Source organism: Haliotis rubra, unplaced genomic scaffold (genome assembly GCF_003918875.1).
Source record: "Haliotis rubra isolate DU_JTF1 unplaced genomic scaffold, ASM391887v1 Scf632, whole genome shotgun sequence".
NCBI classification, from domain to species: Eukaryota; Metazoa; Mollusca; class Gastropoda; order Lepetellida; family Haliotidae; genus Haliotis; species Haliotis rubra.
Genome location: NW_025767338.1, coordinates 511143 through 534889, shown reverse-complemented (window position 1 = coordinate 534889; position 23747 = coordinate 511143). Strand labels below are relative to the sequence as shown.

At 43.1% G+C, this 23747-nt stretch overlaps 1 protein-coding gene across 1 annotated transcript in view; it reads left to right on the top strand.

The window, feature by feature from the left end:
• Positions 1–23747, top strand: part of LOC124256632 (cation-independent mannose-6-phosphate receptor-like) — a 68810-nt gene that overhangs the window by 11400 nt on the left and 33663 nt on the right. The window contains exons 8-17 of the mRNA XM_046690608.1: positions 6797–6949; positions 8022–8159; positions 8984–9158; positions 10177–10464; positions 11269–11440; positions 12039–12212; positions 14103–14318; positions 21004–21181; positions 21389–21688; positions 22384–22571. Of these exons, the coding sequence (XP_046546564.1) occupies positions 6797–6949; positions 8022–8159; positions 8984–9158; positions 10177–10464; positions 11269–11440; positions 12039–12212; positions 14103–14318; positions 21004–21181; positions 21389–21688; positions 22384–22571 (1982 nt within the window). The remainder of the gene's footprint in view (positions 1–6796; positions 6950–8021; positions 8160–8983; positions 9159–10176; positions 10465–11268; positions 11441–12038; positions 12213–14102; positions 14319–21003; positions 21182–21388; positions 21689–22383; positions 22572–23747) is intronic.

The window sequence follows — 23747 nt, the reverse complement described above, 5'->3', positions numbered from 1 at the left end:
TGGACGCTATAAATGTAAGCTTGCATTTTCATTCAAAAATACATTTATTTAAGTTGTAGTTGTATTATTTGAATAATATTATAAAAATAAACTTCATATTTTTCCTTATCCTGACTCATGCTCTTTGCTTGTCCCTTCCTCTTGCTAACATAGTGGAACACTTGTATCTCCTTAATTGAAGCCCTTCAATGTAAAATCACTAATTGGTACTCACCCACGAAGTTACCTCCCCCGCCGAAGCTGAACAGGTGTCGCCACCCTCTGGCCTCATGCTTCACTCTCTCCTTCTTCACCAGTGAGCAGGATGTGAGAGCTCTGTGTCTCCTTACACACTATATCCTTTTGGTTTTCTTAGTTAGTTACCTATTATAGTTTACTATAAAGGTATAGCTAGTATCCTTCAGTTATTGGCATTGATAATTAATCGTGATTTCTACCGTTTATTCACGGAGTTCGCGGATTGTTCAGCTAGTTTTACATTGATGAAAAACTGTACTATTTGTAGATTACGCTTTTCCGCTTCGCGGATCCGCATGTGGTATGCCCTAGTTGTACTAACGCCTTGTGCGCTTGATTCACGCTGCAGTTACTGCATAAATTTAACCAATTCTGCCTTTGATAAATACCATCTTTGCGCCTTTGAGACGTGTTGCAGATAGGTCACGCAAACTAGGTGTAGACATGGCCGATACGCCGGATTGCCCATCCAGTCAACTGCTGTCGAAAGCGATCCCTCCCGCCTGGTGTTCTGCTTGAGACCCCATCGGAAGAGGGACGTGGGATGCAGTCCGTCACCTCTAAGAAGCGACCAGCCTCTCCAGACATCCAGTCATCGCAGACAAAGTCCAAGAGGGCCTCAACGCTTCTCAACGCAGACTTCAGACTTGCCCCAGGGCAGCGCCATCCTCCAAAGGGAAATCTACGAAGTCATCGAGAACTTTCTCAGCCGAGATCGCTCCAGCAGCAGAATTGGGCCTCACGATGACCAGCCTATCATCATACCCGACATACCACAAGAAGTTTCTACCAGTGACAGCGACAGTGACGCCAGCAGAGATCACCATGCAGCCTGATGCCTCTACACTGATGTCAGACGAGATCGCTGAGGGCCCCACCGCTAGCACAGCAGAGAGGGCACCATCTACTACGCCGCAGATCATCCCAAACGCATCTTATGAAACAGATCATGATTATGATGGAAGGCCACTATAGACTGGAGAAGCAGCCATCCCAGGGTCCGAGCTTTCGCGAAGGCTCCAACGTAGACAGCACCCCAGAGGCACCATCTGTCAACGTAGCAGCCACGACAATGCAGCCTTCGCGAAGGAAGTCACAGACCACCTCGACGAAGGACCCAGATGTACAGCCTTCGCGAAAAATCATCACCTTCTTCGGCGTCATACTCAGATACGGAATCTGATCATCAGACCACACGCAAGCCTTCGCGAAGGTCATATCATCGCTCCCCAGGACCGACGTAAGCGAAGCTTCGCTGGCGAAGGCGTTCTGGCGACACCTGAACCCAGATCGCCTTCATCTAAAAGGTCATCAAGGGACTACAATAAGAGCTTCGCTGGCTACCATCAGTCCCCTCATAGGTCGCCAAGAAGGTCAACCTATCGATATAGATCACCAAGACGATCGCCGCTGATCACCATCACCCGCCGTCGATCACCTCACAGGTCTGCACATAAGCCTACAACTAGATCTCCACAAGCGCCAAACGATATAGAGATAGAGCCACACAGCCCTACATCAGAAGAGCAACAACCTCTTAATTATGATGATGGAATAGAAGATGATGGAGGAATTATTTTCCTCAGATGCAGAGATAAGATATTGGATTGTCAATAATCTAGATCTCTCATCACCTTCCAAGAGTGGCAATACGGCGCAGACTTATCTGATGAAAGAAGACGATGCAGATGCTATTACACTACCCCAATCGACCCGGATTGCGCGGCGTACCTCAGAACCTAGATACAGCATTTAACAAAGCCACGAAGGTTCAGACGCCACATCTCGTTAAATTTCAGCCAAGAAGTTCTCCACGCGATAATATGGACCCCTTCTTCAAAGCAAGACATCGATGAGAACTATAAGCTGATCTCCCGATGCCAAGAACAAGTACTACAAGATTGATGATCGGAAATTGGTTCAGATAGAAACCATGACGCAGGCGTATGTTCTTTGGTCTAAATAGATCTAGAACAATAAATGAGACACTTATCTCCAGATTTCGAACACTCCACCTTGAAGATGACAGAATGATTTACTCGGCCCTACTGATGCAAAAGAAGGACCAGCAGTTTTTAACAGATCATCTGACGCCTGTCTCAGCAGCACTGACCGCGAGCTACGGCAGATGATTCCCCATGGACTACATGGGCAGTATAGATCTACAAGATGCTTATCTGCACATCCCGATACATCCCGAATCCAGGAAATACCTTCGGGTTTACGCTAGACGGTTACATTACCAGTGGAAAGTACTCCCATTCGAATAGCATCAGCCCCATGGTTATTCACGCAGGATAACGAAACCGATTGTTACCTATCTACATCGTCAAGTACTAAATGAGTGCGTTTCTTCCTCGACGACGGGATACAAGTAGATCAAGATCCACAGCATCTCAAACTACAGTTAAACTACATCATAAAGCTACTAACACAGCTGGGATGGTTAGTAAACTTACACAAGTCGGACCTAGTACCATCGCAAGATCTGCAATTCCTAGGCATCCGATTTATCACCAATCTCAACCGTATAGTCGTACCAGAAGACCGTTGGCTCAAGATCCAACAGATCATTCCACCAGCTCTACTTTCGCTACCACTTCGGACAATGGCAGAGCTTACTAGGGTTCTAACATCAGCCCAAGACTTGACAGTCATAGGCAGATTACAGTTACGCCCATTACAGGTCTTCGCCAACACACATCTCGACGACCTACAACCATTCAGTCTACCAAACATCTCAGACCTCATCTATTATGGTGGACAAAGAAATCGAATGTCTGCTAAGGGATTTGTTTAGCAGAGCAGGAATTCAAAACCCATCTATATGTAGACGCTGCCGCCCAAGGTTGAGGGAGCTCATCTCACCAACCGGACGGCATCAGGGTTATGGACTCAGCTAGAAAGCAAACTCCACATAAACGCATTAGAGATGAAAGCTGTAATCAACGCCATAAGACATTGGAGCAACATTCTACAGAATGCTACCTGATGATACATACCGACAACTCGACAGTGGCGTTTTATGTGAACAGACAAGGCTCAACGAGAGTCGCCGAACCTTTTGAATTTAACCTTTCAACTGTTTGAATTAATCCAAGATCTAAATCTACATGTCAAAGCATGCCACATTCCCCGGAGCCAGGAATATACTAGCAGACGACTCTCTCGCCACATCTACCATCGCCCGACAGAATGGATGCTCAATACGGAGATATTTGCACAGATAATCAAGCAAATAGGAGTCCGCTAGTAGATCTATTCGCCACAAGGTTCAACAATCAACTACCGACATTCGTGTCACCAGTGCCAGACCCACAAGCATGGGCAACGGACGTTCTAAGCATATCATGGGAAGACCTCAATGCGCGTACGCGTTTCTCAGCCCAGCAATAATACCTCTAGTATTACAGAAAATCAGCCAAACGCAGAGCTTTACAACTCACTTTGGTCGCCACTCTATTGGTCCGGCCAGAACGTGGTTTCCACCTAATACAAGATATCCGGGTCAACCGGCACTAGAACTACCCAAAGCGCCAAGCAAAACCTGTTAATACATCCTCACACCAAACAGGTGCACAGAAACCCAGAAGTATTCAAACTTCAATGTATGGACTGTATTAAAATGTGTTTAAACAAGAGAGGATATTCTACCAGGGCTGCAAAAAGCGGTCATGCTTGCCTTCACGATACTCAACGCGTAACTTGTAATGCATGACAAGTGGCAAAGTTTCAAAATTATGCAGCAAACAAGGGTTTTACAGCGATGAGATGCCACGCGATCCTCAAGTACGGCAGACTATTTGTGTTACTTAACGGCAAAACAAACATTTAAAAGGCTCCTCGGACATTGTCAACATATCTTGTCACTTAGTTCTGTGGATTTCTATGAGAACGGGTGTTAAATTAACAAGAACACCAGAGTTACTGGCCTTACTACGTGCTTCCCGATTGAGGACCAAAAGCGAAGTTCCACTTCCAGCTTGGGATCTGAATGTAGTTTTACGACACCTCACAAGTGAGGATTATGAACCATTGGAATCGACAACTTTGAATTTCTCTCACAGAAAACAGTTTTCCTGTTATCGCTAGCCACGGCAGCCAGAATATCTGAAATTCATGCTCTAGATTATGAGAGGATACAGTTTGATGACAATCAAAAACAGCACCTGGGATTAAGATGGGATTTCATGCGCCAAAATCAACTACCAGGTCAACCAGACAGGTTATTTCACATCCCTGCTTATCCCTCAATTCTCGATCTCAAGATACATTGGACTTATCTCTATGCCCAGTCAATGAGCTCTCTCATAATCTATTTACGCCGTTCCAAAACAAAGGCTTAAGATCGCTCTGAAGATTGTTCATCCCCTTATCGCCTCCAAATCAGACAGAAGTCTCTCGCACTCACCATATCTATATGGATAAGAACTGTCATTTTACGCCTATAAGGCAGCAGGACTGGACCCTCCAACAGCATCAAATCCCCATGAAATCAGGGCATTGGCATCCACCTCGCCCTTCACGGTAACTGTTCATTGAATACAATTATGGAAGGATGCTTTTGGAAATCTAACATGGTGTTTGCTAATCACTATCTCAGAGATATCACCACGAGGGCGCCTCTGGCATTCACCATTTTCGGTCCTTTGGTCCTCGCTCAGCAATTGACAGTCCCTCAGTAGCGTTAATATTCACGAGATTATTATATATATGATACATATATTCATTAGCTTATAACTCCATGGAGTTCTAGGGCTATGTACATATTTAGCTTAGGTTATTCAACCTTAAGCTCATACTGAGTTTATATTCAGTGTACAGCTACTTTTAGAGTAGCAGTTTATATATATATTGATATATCAGTATATTAGTAAGGTAATACCCCACTTATAGTGTATATATCTGATGGCTTATTATAAAGGAAATATCCTAAGTCTCAATGCCTTATGAAGTTCCCCTTGAAGGGTTATTACTATATCACTTATTTAAATCACTAATTATAATCCAAAGTATTCTGTTTACCCACCACCTCTCCGGTGGAGTTCTACAAGCAAAAAGAGCATGAGTCAGGATAAGGAAAAATATGTAATTTTTTTTAGTAAAATTGATATTTTATACTTATCCTGACTCATGAGTTAACTCCCTCCCATCCTCCCCACATAACACTTTGGATTTCCCTGTAAATTCAAGTGTTGGGCTCGCAAAATCAGGAGAGAGTGAAGCATGAGGCCAGAGGGTGGCGACACCTGTTCAGCTTACGGCGGGGGAGGTAACTCGTGGGTGAGTACCAATTAGTGATTTTACATTGAAGGGAGCTTCAATTAAGGAGATACAAGTGTTCCACTATGTTCGCAAGAGGAAGGGACAAGCAAAAGAGCATGAGTCAGGATAAGTATAAAATATCAATTTTACTCAAAAAATTACATATTTATCAACAGTAGGATTAGATCTTTTTAAATGGTGTATGGGATGTAGTAGCAATAACGTTTTACAAGCTTATAATTTCCTTCATAATCATAGGCTTCATCTATGACCTCAGGGTCTCTAAGGGAACTCGGTGTCACGGCAGTAAATGCCTCTGGTTGACTGGTGTTGAAATACTTAAAGTGATATTTGTTTCTTTAAAGCTTCGATGATGCAAATTACAAATGCTTGATGAAGGTGTCAGCAACTTCAGTCATGCTTGACGGTATCAGCGACTTCAGTCATGCTTGACGGTATCAGCAACTTCAGTCATGCTTGACGGTATCAGCAACTTAGTCATGCTTGACGGTATCAGCGACTTCAGTCATGCTTGACGGTATCAGCAACTTCAGTCATGCTTGACGGTATCAACAACTTCAGTCATGCTTGACGGTATCAGCTTAACTTCAGTCATGCTTTGACGGTATCAGCAACTTCAGTCATGCTTGACGGTATCAGCTTAACTTCAGTCATGCTTTGACGGTATCAGCAACTTCAGTCATGCTTGACGGTATCAGCAACTTAGTCATGCTTGACGGTATCAGCGACTTCAGTCATGCTTGACGGTATCAGCAACTTAGTCATGCTTGACGGTATCAGCGACTTCAGTCATGCTTGACGGTATCAGCAACTTCAGTCATGCTTTGCGGTATCAGCAACTTCAGTCATGCTTCGGTATCAACAACTTCAGTCATGCTTTGACGGTATCAGCAACTTCAGTCATGCTTGACGGTATCAGCAACTTCAGTCATGCTTGACGGTATCAGCAACTTCAGTCATGCTTGACGGTATCAGCAACTTCAGTCATGCTTGACGGTATCAGCAACTTCAGTCATGCTTGACGGTATCAACAACTTCAGTCATGCTTGATCGAGGTGCCAGCAACTTCAGTCATGCTTGATCGAACTGCCAGCAACTTTAGTCACATTTGATCAAAGTGTCAACAACTGCAGTCATGCTTGATCGAGGTGCCAGCAGACATATTCTTCTGGTACACAGCAACTCATTGCTAGATATCATACAGTTCTGTGTACAGTGACTTGTTGAAGCTTCTGCCTCATGTTTAGTTGTTACACAAGTGGTATGGTTGCAGATGCTAAGGGTAACACCAAGAAGCTGGGCCGCTTCACACAGGGCCCAACATATAACCCCTCATCGAAGACCCTCCAGATTACCTACACAGGGGGAGACAACTGCAAGCCAGGCAAGAGTACGTCCTCCAGGATCACCTTCATATGCAAACCAGGTGAGACAAGGACGTCATCAAGTGAGATGTAGTATGGGTCAGCTTGCAAACTAAGTGAAATATAGGGACATTGGGGCTGCAGACCAGGTGAGATAGTAGGATTGGGAGTTGCAAGTTGGGTGACATAAGGGTGGGGTTTCCAAGTGGGAGTGACTTCCAAGCCAGGTCAAATAGTGGGTGTTACAAGCCAGGTCAGATAGTGGGTGTTACAAGCCAGGTGAGATAGTGGGTGTTACAAGCCAGGTCAGATAGTGGGTGTTACAAGCCAGGTCAGATAGTGGGTGTTACAAGCCAGGTCAGATAGTGGGTGTTACAAGCCAGGTCAGATAGTGGGTGTTACAAGCCAGGTCAAATAGTGGGTGTTACAAGCCAGGTCAGATAGTGGGTGTTACAAGCCAGGTGAGATAGTAGGTGTTACAAGCCAGGTCAAATAGTGGGTGTTACAAGCCAGGTGAGATAGTGGGTGTTACAAGCCAGGTCAGATAGTGGGTGTTACAAGCCAGGTCAGATATTGGGTGTTACAAGCCAGGTCAAATAGTGGGTGTTACAAGCCAGGTCAGATAGTGGGTGTTACAAGCCAGGTCAGATAGTGGGTGTTACAAGCAAGGTGAGATAGTGGGTGTTACAAGCCAGGTGAGATAGTGGGTGTTACAAGCCAGGTGAGATAGTGGGTGTTACAAGCCAGGTGAGATAGTGGGTGTTAACAAGCCAGGTCAGATAGTGGGTGTTACAAGCCAGGTCAGATAGTGGGTGTTACAAGCCAGGTCAGATAGTGGGTGTTACAAGCCAGGTCAGATAGTGGGTGTTACAAGCCAGGTCAGATAGTGGGTGTTACAAGCCAGGTGAGATAGTGGGTGTCACAAGCCAGGTGAGATCGTAGGAGAGGGTTATATATATTTCAACATCCTTGACACTTTAAATATTTTTTCAGACACGGTATATATTGTCTTCAGTATCTAGCTGTCAGGTACATTTATTCATTTCAGTCAGTACTCAAGATCTCTTATTTACTGCTTTTGTTCCATTTTGGTTGTTTTGTGACAATTTTGTAATTCCTTGTCTCTGTATACAGGAGACTTGGAGAGTGGTCCTGTCCTCATCCAGGAGACGGACGACAAATGCATGTACGAGTTTGAATGGCACACTGCTGCAGCTTGTGTGTTGTCAAAGAAGAACGGATCCAACTGTAAAGTGTTTGATGATGATGCAGGTAGGATTGCATTGACTCTCTTGAACAACTCTATGGATCAGTCTGCACAGACAGCCAAGTTATCCAAGGTTACATGCATTAGGTTCGCCAGCATCTGATTGTGTCTTGTTTAGCCCTAGATTTGCCCTGAGTAAGATCCTTGGTTTGTTAGTATCATGCTTGGAGTGGTGGGGTTGCCTAGTAGTTAGGACAGCCGCTCGTCACTCCGAGGGCCTGGGTTTGATTCCCCTCATGGATACAATGTGTAAAGCCCATTTCAGGAGTTCCCCCTCCATGATATTGCTGGAATATTGCTAAAAGTGGCATAAAACCATACTCACTCACTCTCTTGCTAGTACCATACTTTAGGTTTTACTAACATGAAATATTGCCTGCATCTCTTTGAGATTTTCCGCCATGTGCAGTGGGCACACTGTCATATAAATGAAGTACTGTGACCTTAAACCCAAATCACTGCTGTTGTACAGTACCTACTTTGACATATATTGCCACCTATAGCAACACAGGGGGCTGGATGGAGTGAAGGCTTAATGTAAGTGGGTTGTGAGGGCAAGGACATCTTGTTAATGGGGATGTCAGACTCTGTTTGGCAGATTCCCAGACATTGTGCAACAGTGTCATGGAGTAGTTTCCTGGCTCTGGCGCCAAACAATGTTCACTCACACAGAATCTGGTACAAAACTTGATGTAATGACCGGGTCATCGACTGGAATTGGTTAGAATTTCAGATTGAAAGATTTCATTAAAAGGTATTATGTTCCGTGTATTTGTCTGTATTTGGTAAACCAAGTCAGAAGTGTAGTATGATGTTCTACTGTTGCTAGGTTACAGTTTTGACGTGTCGCGCCTCACAAAGCCAGATGGGAAGTACTACAAGGTGTCCGACAGCAAGCAAGAGTATGACTTCTTGTTGAATGTGTGTGGTTCTGTCACTGGCACCAAGTGTGACACAGGTCACACCAACACAGCAGTGTGTCAAGTCAAGAAAAGTGATAACAGGTAGATGACCTAACTCACGTCTTTCTTAACTGCTGCTGAGTGTTTGACATGATCGAGACTTCTGGTCACAATGAGTTCAATGTAGACCGTGCTTTTCAGGACAGCCAGAGTTTTTCCAGAGATTTGTGGTTGCAGAGTGTTACTTGGCTGGTTGTGGGGCATCATACTCATTTGACTGTTTACAGACAACCATGATATATTGCTAGAAAATTGATGACTGTTAAACTCCCATTCCCTCACCTGTAGGAATTCAGTATTATACTGTTTTGTCCCTTCTTCTTATTGAGTGAAGGGTCGGTGGGGTAGCCCAGCGGTTGAAACGTTCGCTCATCACTCCAAAGGCCCGGGTTCCATTCTACACATGGGTACAATGTGTGAAGCCCATTTCGGGTGTTCCCCTGCCTTGATTTTGCTTGAATATTGCTATAAGCAGCATAAAAACCAACTCACTCACTCACTTGGAGTGCAGGCAGGGTAACAGCAAACATCATCTTTTCATGTTTTGGTATGACGCTGCCAGGGATTGAACCACCTACCTTCCATCCCTGGGCAGTCACTGTATCTGCTAGACCACGGAGAAACAGAAATGCCAACAACTCCGATTTTGGTAGAGTTACTCCGATTTTCAAGTACAAAATCCACTCTCTGATTAGTTGTCACTGGTAAAAGCATTCGCAAGGTTAGCATGTGATCTTTTGGATCTTGATTATGTATATTGCATGTCATTGATTACGAAGTTTCACGAAGTTTTCCGAATGCATGTCATAGCCCGTATGTAAGTGAAACAAAATGGTGGAGCTGACAACAGGCTCACCCCTAACTTCGCATCTTCGGTGCTCGGGCTGGGCTTCCAGCATTTCATGATTCCACTGTCATTAGATTCAGGGTTGGCATCTCTGGAGAAAGACAAGAAGTAGGTGCCTGTAAACATATTGTATTAGGAAATACAGAATGTGACTCTGTGTTGTCTCTTAGTTAAAACTGTGCTTTTCTTTCAATCTATTCCTTCTCAACCCAGCATCTTCCACAAGACTGGGGAACCCAACGGTAACCTGGAGTACTCCGACGGCATGATCAACCTCACCTACACCAATGGCGACAGCTACAACAATGCTGGCCATACCCCAAGACAGACCGAGATTGCCTTCCTATGTGACTCTACCAAGGGTGCCGGCACCCCGGAGTTTCTCAGCGAGACCAACTACACATACAGCTTCAAGTGGTACACAGCCTACGCCTGTCCTGCCCAGCCGATCGAGTGTGTGTACGAAGACAAAGTCAACAATAAACAGTATGACCTGTCAAGGTGAGGTATTTTGTTGTAATAATAAAGCGCTAACAGAGGTCGTAGATATCACATGTGTGTTCACAGATGTTAAGATGTTTCTCGAAACAAGTTAGAGTTGGAGTTTATTTTAGATCAAATGGGAGAGCATTCCATTCAACAGCAGCATTATATGTGAATGATCTTCCGTCAAATGTCTTGAGCATGATGTTGGGGACCTTTAGTAGCATTTGATCACTGGAACGGAGAGTTCTTGTAGGGACATAGTCTTCTACTAGATCACACAGATAACCAGGAGCTGTATCACTGATACACTGATATGTGAAGACTGCATTTCATTTAAAATTATAAGAACAATCAGAACATCAAAGTAACGTGCACACTGTGTTCTTTCTTGTATTTTGTTATAAAAAATCAGGGTATTTCTGGAGAATTTTCCGTATTTTTCGTAACAAATAAAATCTGAGCGCGAAGTTGGTTATTTCCAGAGAAAAGTAGCAAAAACAATCTGACTCCCAAGTTGGGTTTTCTAGAGAGAAGTAAGAAAAAACAGTCTGACTGCCAAGATTGGAAAAAATGTTTTCTAATTGGACAACCCAATATGTCCTCAACGGTAATGAAACCAAATTTGAAAAGACATAAAGATATATATTATGGAAAGAGGGTTATCTAATTTGAAAAAGTTGAAAAATTTGTTATCCTTTGTGAAAATGACACAATTTACCTGGAATAGTGTATCCTCACAGTGTCATAAGGTGAAGGAATTATTAAGATAGGAAGTGCATCTTTCCATTGGTAATCTCCAACACTGTGCTCTCCTTGCAGATTGTCAATGTCGGAGACGAAAGACAACTGGATGGTGGTCGGGGATAACACGGACACGTCTCGCAGATTCTACATCAATGTGTGCAGGCCAGTCAACCCTGTACATGTGGACAGTGGTCAGTCGTGCGGACCATTTGCTGCAGCATGTGAGACCCAGGTCAAGGATGGCAAGGTAGGGATGAACAAAGTTTGTGAAATGGAAATTGTATTTAAAAGATGGTTTCTTATATAAATAATGTTTATGTATAGAATGTATTTAGCTCATTTGGTCAAATGTATGCTTTGGAATACATATCTATTCCAATCTCTTTTGTTTAGCTGCATTGCAAAGAAGAATGTTCTTACCTTAGTGACCCATGAAGATCGGGGTTAGAATTGGTCTTCAGTGACTTGGTTGACACATGTCATCGTATCCCAATTACGTAGATCAATGCTCATGCTGTTGATCACTGTATTGTCTGGTCCAGACTCGATTATTTACAGATCGCCACCATATAGCTGGAATACTGCTGAGTGCAGCGTAAAACTAAACTCACTCACTCATTCGATTATTTACAGATCAGCGCCATATAGCTGGAATATTGCTGAATGTGGCGTAAAACTAAACTCGGTCACTCACTCATAATGATAACCCTTTCATTGGAAATTTTTGGAACTAACATCATACCGTGTTATGCTTTGTTTCAAGGTCATTAAAAGATAAATCTTGGATCATGCAAGTTACATTGTATGGATGATGGTGTGATGCAAATGTGTGATCCTTGCTGCAGGAAACCGTTGTGCACAGCAGTCTCGGGGAGGCAAGGGTCGGCCCCACATTGGACGGAGACCACCCAGGGCAGCTGATGTTGAGGTACACGGGCGGAGACCAATGTGTGGACCAAAATGGGGTCAACACAACAATGACCACTGTCATACACTTCAGTTGTGACAAGGGCAAGTTGGTAGGTAGTCCTTATACATACCATCAGTTGATCATTGGAAGTACCATGAGTTGATCAGTGGAAGTACCATCAGTAGATCAGTGAAAGTACCATCAGTTGATCAGTGGAAGTACCATCAGTTGATCAGTGGAAGTACCATCAGTAGATCAGTGAAAGTACCATCAGTTGATCAGTGGAAGTACCATCAGTAGATCAGTGAAAGTACCATCAGTTGATCAGTGGAAGTACCATCAGTAGATCAGTGAAAGTACCATCAGTTGATCAGTGAAAGTACCCAGTTGATCAGTGGAAGTACCATCAGTTGATCAGTGAAAGTACCATCAGTTGATCAGTGAAAGTACCATCAGTTGATCAGTGGAAGTACCATCAGTTGATCAGTGAAAGTACCATCAGTTGATCAGTGAAAGTACCATCAGTTGATCAGTGAAAGTACCATCAGTAGATCAGTGAAAGTACCATCAGTTGATCAGTGGAAGTACCATCAGTAGATCAGTGAAAGTACCATCAGTTGATCAGTGGAAGTACCATCAGTAGATCAGTGAAAGTACCATCAGTTGATCAGTGGAAGTACCATCAGTTGATCAGCGGAAGTACCATCAGTAGATCAGTGAAAGTAGGAAGATCTACCATCAGTAACATCAGTTGATGAAAGTACCATCAGTTGATCAGTGGAAGTACCATCAGTTGATCAGTGAAAGTACCATCAGTTGATCAGTGGAAGTACCATCAGTTGATCAGAGGAAGTACCATCAGTTGATCAGAGGAAGTACCATCTGTATATCAGTGAAAGTACCATCAGTTGATCAGTGAAAGTACCATCAGTTGATCAGAGGAAGTACCATCAGTTGATCAGTGAAAGTACCATCAGTTGATCAGAGAAAGTACAGTAGATCAGTGAAAGTAGCCAGAGTACCATCAGTTGATCAGTTGAGGAAGTACCATCAGTTGATCAGAGGAAGTAACATCAGTTGATCAGTGAAAGTACCATCAGTTGATCAGAGGAAGTACCATCAGTTGATCAGTGAAAGTACCATCAGTTGATCAGAGGAAGTACCATCAGTTGATCAGTGAAAGTACCATCAGTTGATCAGTGAAAGTACCATCAGTTGATCAGAGGAAGTACCATCAGTTGATCAGAGGAAGTACCACCATCAGTTGACAGAATGTACCATCAGTTGATCAGTGAGGAAGTACCATCAGTTGATCAGCAGATGTACCATCAGTTGATCAGCAGAAGTACCATCAGTTGATCAGCAGAAGTACCATCGGTTGATCAACAGATGTACCATCAGTTGATCAGAGGAAGAACCATCAGTTGATCAGTGGATGTACCATCAGTATTTTCATACTTCCATGTAAATTAAATCATCACGGTTTGAAACATTTGTGTGGTTGAAAACTTAATTCATGTCAGTGGACATCCTCAACCTTCTCACCCACCTTTCTGCTTATTATCCCCACCACGAAGTGGGAGGGTGTATATGTTTGAGCTCCGTCCTTCTGAGATGATGGGGACAGATTTTCTCAGTAACTGTTATAGATAGGGAAAGCAAATGTGGTATGTATTTTCAGGACAAAGATGTCTTGATGGAGTTTAAAAATGGAAACCGTGTTACCATTCTGTACAGTGTTTTGCGTTTCTTGACTTTGTGCACGTTATCCCCAAAGGGAACAGATTTTTTAAATAACCGTTATAGATAGGGAAACCCAATGTGGTATGTGTTTTCAGGACATGGATGTTGTGGTAAAGTTAAAAAACAGGAACCAAATACGAACAGAACACTGTGGTGTTTGATGTCGATGACCATGTGTTCTTGTTCCTGATTGTAAACATCTAAAACTAGAAGTGTTCTTGATGGCACGCCCTCTAGTTTCGTGTTCTGTTCCCAGACAGGAGCCCCTTTGCCATTCATCAAGTCCGGCCCTTGTGAGTACAGCACAATCTGGAGAACGGCCGCAGCATGCCCCATCGATGATGTCGAGACCAATACAAGCACCTGCAGCATCAAGGATCCTAATTCCGATTTCATCTACAACCTCAAACCTCTCATGAAGAAGGGAGAAGGCTTCTATAAAGTCACAGCATTTGACAAGCGGACTTTCCTGGTCAGTTGCATGTGTGGTACCTCTGATTCTAATTTGTTACGTAATTTGGGGTTCAAGAGGTCATCCTGACATTTGAAATCTAAGTCGCTAAATAAGGCAAAACTATGACTGTCTTGAGAATATCTGATTTTTTCAGCTACAATGATCAGTAGAACAATGGTGATTTTTTCCTTATCCTGACTCATGCTTATTGCTTGTCTTCTTCTTCTTGCGAACCTAGTGGAACACGTGTATCTCCCAATTGAAGTTCCCTTCAATAAAGAAATCACTAATTAGTACTCACCACGAGTTACCTCCCCTGCCCAAGCGCGGGAACGAGGGCGCCACCTCAACCCATGTGCCTCACTCTCTCCTTCTTCGCCCAGTGAGGTGGTCGTGAGAGCACCTGTGTCTCCCGACACACTATATCCTTTATTTATATTTAATAAAGTACCTCTTATATTCATTTATAGAGGAGTATCCTTATTCAACTTGCATTGATTATTAGTCGTGTTTCTGCTGTTTTATTCACGGTTCGCCGTGTTTGTTCAGCAGTTTACGTTAATGAGAATCTACACAGGTTGTAAACTACGTTGTTCAGCTACCGATCCACATTTAAAATGCCCTAGTTGCATTACTCCATGTTCTATTGTTTCTAGTTGTAAATTATGTATTAATTTACCAATTTCTGCCTTTGATAAATATCTATGTTCCGTTTTGAGACGGAAGGCAGATAAATCTCGCAAACAATCTTCAGTCATGGCTAATAGATCGGAAGCTAATATACCCTGTCAACTGTTGACTGACGACCCGCCACCGGCTGGTGGCATGCCTGAGTTTCCCTCAGGGGATAAGCGTGGGACGCAGTCCGCTATGTCCAAGAAGCGACCTGCATCTCAAGATCTGCCATCTTCTCAGTCTAAGACTAGCAAAGCGTCCATATCATCTCGTACGCTTCGTACACCCAGGTCTACAACTACGTCAAAAGGGAAATCTACAAAATCTAATAATTTTGCCTCTGATATTTTACCAGTCACAGAATTAGCCTTATATGATGATGACATTCCGATTATTATTCCAGATGTTCGTCACAAGAAACGTCCTGTATCTGCGACTGTCACCTCAGCGCAGATTAGCACACAACCGGAGATGCCTACGCTGTCACCAGAAATTTTGACTGAGGGTCCCGTCACCTTCGCAGAGAGACAATCCTCATCATCAGGCGCAGACCGCCTCAGACTCCACCTGGTCAACCAAATCATGAGGCTGATGGAAGACCGTTACGGTTTACAGAGGCCCCAGAGCCACGGGCCCCAGAGCCCAACCCATATTAAGTCATACAGGGCCCCAGAGCCCGCCTTGGTTTCGCGTAGGGCCCCAGAGCCCACAGACGCGCCTCCGCGAAGGGCATCCCAGCCCTGAGTGAGCTCTTTGCATAGGAAGTCTCAGGCCACCTCCGCGAAGGAGCTAGAGCCTCACCTATTGCGAGAGGCTTCGCGGAGAAGGAGCGCTTCGCCGAGCATGCACCTTGTAATTCACAGAGGTCGTTCGCGAAGCAAGCACTCATATGTCGATTCGGACACTGACTTGAGACATTCGCGAAGGACGCAAAGGCTAAGTGGTTCCATTTCTACCTCGCCTAGAAGAGCTTCGCGAAGCCCCCAGTGTTCGAGAAGCCCACAGCGTTTGCAAAGCCCTCACCGTTCGCGAAGCCCCAGCCTTCGTGAAGGATGTCTTCTCCAAGGTCTCCGTACACTAGCCACTCGTCAGTCCGTTCTCCGCAGTCCTCTCATAGATCTTCCTATAGATCTAGGACTCCGACATATGACCATACGTCAGAAGAGGAGGATGGTATCATTTCTCAGATGCTGAGATAAGATATATCCCCGGCGTTCGCCGAGGAAGTCTCCTCCAAGGTCTCCATATACTAGCCACTCGTCATATATAGCCTCTCGTCAGTCCGTTCAAGACATCGCATGAGTTGTCTATTCAACTGTATACCATATCCCGTCTACAAGCCTACGCGAAGACAATTGCACAGGCTATTTACAACACAGAACGTCGCTGTATTAATTTATCAACAGATGAAGAGCCTAATTAAGGATCTTCAAGCCGACTACCTACATCAAGGGCATCAACGACGTTTCCTAGATCTTCACAGGAATCAACATTTTCGTATAGATTGCTAGGTATGCAATCCCGGACTACGATACGATTATCTACATGCGTGACCATTACGCAGATCTACAGACAATTCAATAACGAAATTGTACAGCAGCCTTGTTACAGCGAGTAAAACTCATAATCATCAACAATTTCATGAGAAGAAATATGTACAACAAGTTCAGCTTTAACAGTCTACAAGCTGACAACTTGCAAGTTTTATTGAACCTTATATAAGGAAGTCGGAATTATCTTCAAGACTGAAGTTATTTTCACGACAGCCTGGAAAATAACCTACCCAGCATTAATATTACAGAGCGAGGTATTTCGCGCCGGAGGTTTCGCGCGTTTACCATTAACCCTCGAAACACGTGGTCACTCGGGTTACCGGGAAGTTACGTGAAGACCGACTTCCATTGTTCTAATATCAACGACGCACTATATTATACAAGGTTCCTTTTCCTGCTACACCGTGACATCACAGCGGGTACTCTACAGAATCAAAATGCCTTGTTCTGATTGGACCGAGATGGACAACGCCCTACATGAGAGGTCGATCATAGTTCACAGTTCAAGACATAGGTTGCAAGTGACAACAATATATCAGTGAACGAGCAAGCCTCCTTACAGTCCAGCTAATCTGAACCTTTATGATTGGGCTGCCTTCTTGAGGTTAGAGACCTCCCCTGTCAAGTAAGGACGAGGGCACGGCAGTCAGGCGAATTTTTACATAAAGTTCAACGATGGCAGTCACCCCTGGTTATGCACCTACATCGTCAAGGACTTCGCAGCGAATTTAACTCGACGGGATACAAATGGATCCAAATCCATAGCGTCTCAGACTACAGTTGAATTCATCATCAAGCTACTAACACAACTAGATGGTTAGTAAACCTACTTAAGTTGGACCTAGAACCTTCGCAAGTTCTGCTATTCTAGGTTTTTGATTTGTAACGGCGCAGAATCGTATAATTGTACCGGAGGACCATGGATCAAGATCCAACAGTCATTCCACAAGCCTTACTATCTCCGCTACCACTACGACAGTGACAGAGCCTGTTGGGGTTACGCACTTCAGCTCAAGATATGACAGGCAGAGGCAGACTACTATTACATCCGTTACAAGTCATCATCAATTCGCATCTAGACGAATCTCTACCGTTCAATTTACCGGTTCAGGTCAAACCTCATCTACTATGGTGGACCAAGAGATCGAATGTTTGAATAGGCGTCTCGTTAATAGAGCTGGAATCGATAACACTTCTCTACGTAGATGTGTCACTACAAGGTTGGGGAGCCCATCTTGCCAACAGGACGGCATCAGGGCTATGAGCAATCAAGAGAGCATATTACACATAAATCTGCTAGAGATGCAAGCAGTAATAAACGCCTTAATGCACTGGAGCAACTTACTACAGTATACCCAGTGGATGATTCACACAGTCAATTCGACAGTGGCGTTTTATGTGAACAAACTAAGCTCAACCAGGTCCCCGAACCTATCGACTCTATGTTTTCAATTGTTCGATTTAATCGACAATCTCAACATACATGTCAGAGCATATCACATTCCAGGAGCAAAGAATGTGATAGCAGACGCTCTCGGCCACACATACCATCACGACAGAATGAAGGCTCCATACAGAGATATTAACTCAAATTATTAAGGAAATAGGAACTACACTAATAGACCTATTTGCCACTCGATTCAACAAACAACTGACAGCATTCTGTGATAAATCGCCAGTTCCAGACCCACTAGCTTTGGCTACAGAAGCACTAAGCATATCGTGGGAAGGACTCAACGTTAAGCTGTTCCGCCACCAGCGTTAATCTCACAAGTTTACTCTAAATCAGTCAAACGCAGAGCCTCCATCTGAATTTGGTCGCGGCCTACTGACCAGCGAGAACGTGGTTTCCAACTCTTATTCAAGAAATCGGACAACCAATACTACATCTTACAGAGTGCTCGAATCTGTTAATACATCCGCACACCAAACAAGCGCACGGGAAGCCAGATATATTCCAACTTCAACGTATGGATTGTATCATATGCGGTCTGAATAACAAGTTATTCAGCCAGAGCGCAAAGCAGTCTAGCTTGCCCCTGCGTAACTCAACTTGCAACTTATAATGATGACAAATGGCACAGTTTGGCAATTATGCTGCAAAGGAAGGATTTACAGCTAGATATGCTACTCATCCTCAAGTGGCTGACTACTTATGTTATCTACGTCAGACTAAGATTTTATAAGGCTCAACTTGTCCACCTATCTTGCAGCAATAGCTCTGTCATAACTGAGAACGGGCGTCAAGTTAACCTAAACCCAGTTACCGCCTTGCTACGAGCTTTTCTGATTGGAGGTTTAAAACGGAAGTTTCACGCTCCAACTTGGGATCTGATTATAGTGTTCCAACACCTCACAAGTGAGGTTTATGAACACGCTTTGCTGATATACTTGGACCCCATGATACAATGAATCTATCACGATGGCCAGTAGAGCACTGAAAATATATATCCACCGAGCCAAACAGGAGGGAAAAATTCAAGAGATTTATTTCCTCTATCAACAAGCTACGCAGACTGAAGTCTCACGTACTACTATCTCCTTTTGGATCAGAACTGTCATACTACGTGCCTACAAGACTGCAGGACTCGACCCTCCAAGAGCTTCTAATCCTCATGATATTAGAGCGCTAACATCTACACTTGCTCTACTCGACAAGTGCAATTGAAATAACATAATGGAGGGTTAATTCTGGAGATCCGATATGGTGTTTGCCAACCACTATCTGAGAGATATCACCACCGAGGACGTCTCAGGTATCCACCAATTCGGTCCCATGGTCCTCGCACAACAGTTGACAGTTCCTCGGAGAAGATAAGTCAATCTTACAGATTTCTACTTATCTTATAACAGTACTAAATAGCTACATGCTATATATATTTTGCTTAAGTTCTTTTATTATCTTAAGCTCAGTACTATGGTTATTATATCATACAATATATAAGCTAACAACTCTACGGAGTTTGTTATTATATATTTAGCTTAAGTTAATCATATCTTAAGCTCAGTACTATGGTTACATTATAAATGTATTAGCTAACAAACTCACAGAGTTTTTGCTATTATATATGTAGCTTAAGTTAATTATATCTTAAGCACAGTACTATACTCATATCATAAAAATATATTAGCTAACAAACTCTACGGAGTTTTGTTATGATATATGTAGCTTAAGTTTATTCATATCTTAAGCTCAGTACTATGTTTATATCATATAAGTATATTAGCTAACAAACTCTAACTCATTTTAGCTACTTTTTTATATTATATATTTAGCTTAAGTTTCATCATATCTTAAGCATTATGATTACATTATAAAATGTAATAGCTAACAAACTCTCACGGAGTTTTTGGCTATTTAGGTAGCTTAAGTTAATTATATCTTAAGCACAGTACTATACTCATATCATAAAATATATTAGCTAACAAACTCTACGAAGTTTTGCTATTATATATATAGCTTAAGTTTTATTCATATCTTAAGCTTAGTACTATGTTTACTTCATAAAAGTATATTAGCTAATAAACTCTAAGGAGTTTTTGCTATTATATATTTAGCTTAAGTTTAATCATATCTTTAGCTCAGTACTATGTTTATTTCATAAAAGTATTTTAGCTAACATATTAACAAGCTTAAGTCTATTAGTCTTAAGCATTGTATTAATGTTATATATACTTTTATCATAATAAGTACATTGTAATAACCTTTATATGGCAGCTGATAAGTTAGCAGCAGGAATTCATCAGTTCAGTGCCTTTATGAAGTTCCCATAGGGTTATTACAATCATCACAGTTCAAATCACTAATTATTAAAATCCAAAGTATTATATATTCCCACCTCCTTTTCTGTCGGATTCTACAAGCAATAAGCATGAGTCAGGATAAGGAAAAATATGTAATTTTTAGAGTAAAATTGATATTTTATACTTATCCTGACTCATGAGGTAAGCCCTCCCATCCTCCCCACATAACACTTTGGATTTCCCTGGAAATTCAAGTGTTGGGCTCAGTATATGAGGAGAGAGTGAGGCACATGGGTAGAGGTGGCGCCCTCGTTCCCGAGCTTGGGCAGGGGAGGTAACTCGTGGTGAGTACTAATTAGTGATTTCTTTATTGAAGGGAACTTCAATTGGGAGATACACGTGTTCCACTAGGTTCGCAAGAAGAAGAAGACAAGCAATAAGCATGAGTCAGGATAAGTGTAAAATATCAATTTTACTCTAAAAATTACATTATTGTTTAGAAGTTTATATTTGAAAGTAAATTTGTATCAAATATTTGCCGACTCCATTTCCTGTGTTTTTATTCAGTACCTTCCAATGTATTGAAATATTTGGAAAAATGTTCATTAAAACTAAATGTTATAGATTAAAGATGAGGATGAAGATTTGGTTTCATTTTGATAACTTTCATATCTTTTCTCAGTCTTATATTTGTATGGTTTCTTTGTGAAATACTCGGTTAATGTTTTCAGTTGAATATCTGCGGCAACGTGTCATCCTGCGACCACCTCCAGCCGGACAACGTGAAGGCCTCGGTGTGCGAGGATCAGAACACCAGGAAGCCTGCACTGGCTATGTCCAGCGGGTCACTGGAATTCTCGGACGATGGACAGTTGATGCTGACATATGGTGGGAAGAGGCTCATTAGCGGTATGTAATGATGTAGAAAAACAAGCCAGGGACCGATTTCTTTAAATCGAAACCTGCAAGCTAAACAAAAATTCCTGAAGATGTAAGATTTACATATACAAATGGTTTTCCTTTTATGTTTGGGAAAGAACCTTGAAAAGACATTGCATGTTGATCTGAAATTCTGTACCCTCTATGTATTGTTACAGTGTAATTGTTTGTCTCCAGAACAACAAGTGCAGGTGAAGATTTCCTTCGTCTGTCGAAGAGACACAGGTGATAAGCCGACATTTGTACGCCAAGAAGACAACACATATTATTTCAAGTTTGAGACCGCTCTGGCCTGTCCCCCACAACCTGTTGACTGCATGGCTATAGATAAACACGGAAACGAGTATGACCTCACCGCCTTAGCCAAGACCTCATCCAACTGGGTCGTGAGTGACACAAGGGCAGGATACTCCAAACTGAAGTACTACATCAACGTGTGCCGCCCCATGACCCCAATAGCAGGCTCCACTTGTCCTGGTAAGTTGTTGTGTTTACACATTACATGTACTTTAATAAACATGATGATGAGTGAGTGAGTGAGTTTGGTTTTACACCGCTTTTAGGAGATAAACATCATGTGTTGGCCAATTTCCGGGTGTTATTGAGTATTTGAAGCACGGGAATATTCCATTTGAAACCTCAAAATGGAATATTCCCGTGCTTCAAATACTCAATAACACCCGGAAATTGGCCAACACATGATGTTTATCTACATTGTAAACACAAAAGTAAACAAAAAGGTCCACACACTTTTTTGTGTCTGCACTCATTGACATCGTGTACGGGTACAGCAGTGAAATGTTATCAACCGGCCGTTTCGGCTGTCTCTCATGGTAGCATCTGGAACTGCTCATTTGTGACGTCATTCGGACTTTACGTCACAGCTGACGAACGTAACAATACAATGGTGTGAGCGATGTTTGTATGTATTAATACGCAGCGAATTTCCGGGAATCGAATACCATTTGATCACGCTTTTCAACCAATCAGATTGAAGAACACAGTGACTTTTGGTTTACAATTAGCAATATTCCAGCAATATCACGGTGGGGGACACCAGAAATGATGATGATGATGACTCACTCTTTTAGATTATTGTGTAAGAAGCATCCTTTCTTCAAGTCTGTTTGTCGATGCTAGCTCATCCTGTCCTCCCTCTCTGTGTGTTGCAGGTGGACCCATCGGAGGCTGTCAGACTGGGGACAGAGCCTTCAATCTGGGGTATGTCCAGTCCAAGCCCGTTGTCACAGAGGACGGCTCCCTTGTGCTGGAGTACCGCGGAGGGACGCTGTGTCACAAGGGCACAGACAGGGAGTCACATCGCAGCACCCGGATAAACTTTATCTGCTCACATGCAGAGGTAACATCACTTACTCTGTTGCGTGCCTGGCTGGGCCTAGTAGACAATTTGAGTTTGGTGAATAGAATACTTAATTCTTTTCAGAAGTCCTCCTTGGGGTACTTATAAGCATTAAAATGTCCATTTTAAAACCTACAACAGTTGTAACTATATTTCAATAAAAATATTTACAAAGCGAAAAAACACGTTCTGCGTTATGAGACCACCCTACAGGGCCCAGCTGAAATCTCCTACCGGCAAGAGCAGGTAACTCTAGCCCGACAACCTCGCACCTCACTTTTCATGCTGTCGTTTTCCATGTGAGGCGTGACATGTGGCAGGCAAGATGGCGGTCAGTTTGGCTCCTTCTGTCCCCACGGTTGTAACTTTTGGGTTACATCGCTAGAGGCGGTGGGAGTTTTCTTGTACATTTACTATTGTAGGCTTGCCTAACGTTTTCACTTTCAGCAATGTAAGGTGAGTTGGGTAAGTTTTTCATATTTTCATATTTTTTACGCTGTATATGTTACGAGGAAGCTTGCATTTTAAGCCTCTTGTTCATGATACATGTTAAAGGGTTAAAATTGCTTTAGCTTTCACAAAGGGTTTATTGCCCGTCGTATTCTGTTTTGTCTTGTGTTGCATATATGTGTGTAATTTAGACTGTACATCAGTTTCCATTAAAATGGTTCTGTTTGTTACAGTTTCACCCGTCGTTGCATGTGGCTGCCATGTTGCCACCACAGGATACACCATGCGATGTTTGCCTCCGTTGTTTGGCGGTAGATCACCATGATGATCTAACTTGTGAGAGTTGCAAGATTTTCTCACCCAAGACTACCAAGCGTCGGTCCGCCCGATTTTTTGTTTTACAAAAATTTGCTGGAGGCGGGGGGAGACTTATGGGCTCAGGACCCACCATCTAAAGCGGGTAAAAGCAAGAAGAGTTCTTCTTCTGCTAGCGGGGGTGGGGGTAAGCGGGCCAAGACGGCGGAAAAACCTTCTTCCCCTATCCCCTCCACTTCTACTCAATCTGATTCCGCACCCTTACATATAACAGATTTAACCTCTATTTTGCAGCAACAGATGACGTCGGTTCGCTCACTTATCTCGACGCTGATGTCCGGTCTCCATGAGGAGATCGGTTTCCGTTCAGGAGTTAGCGGCGGCTCGGGGGTCGTCTGTCGGGTTCCCCTG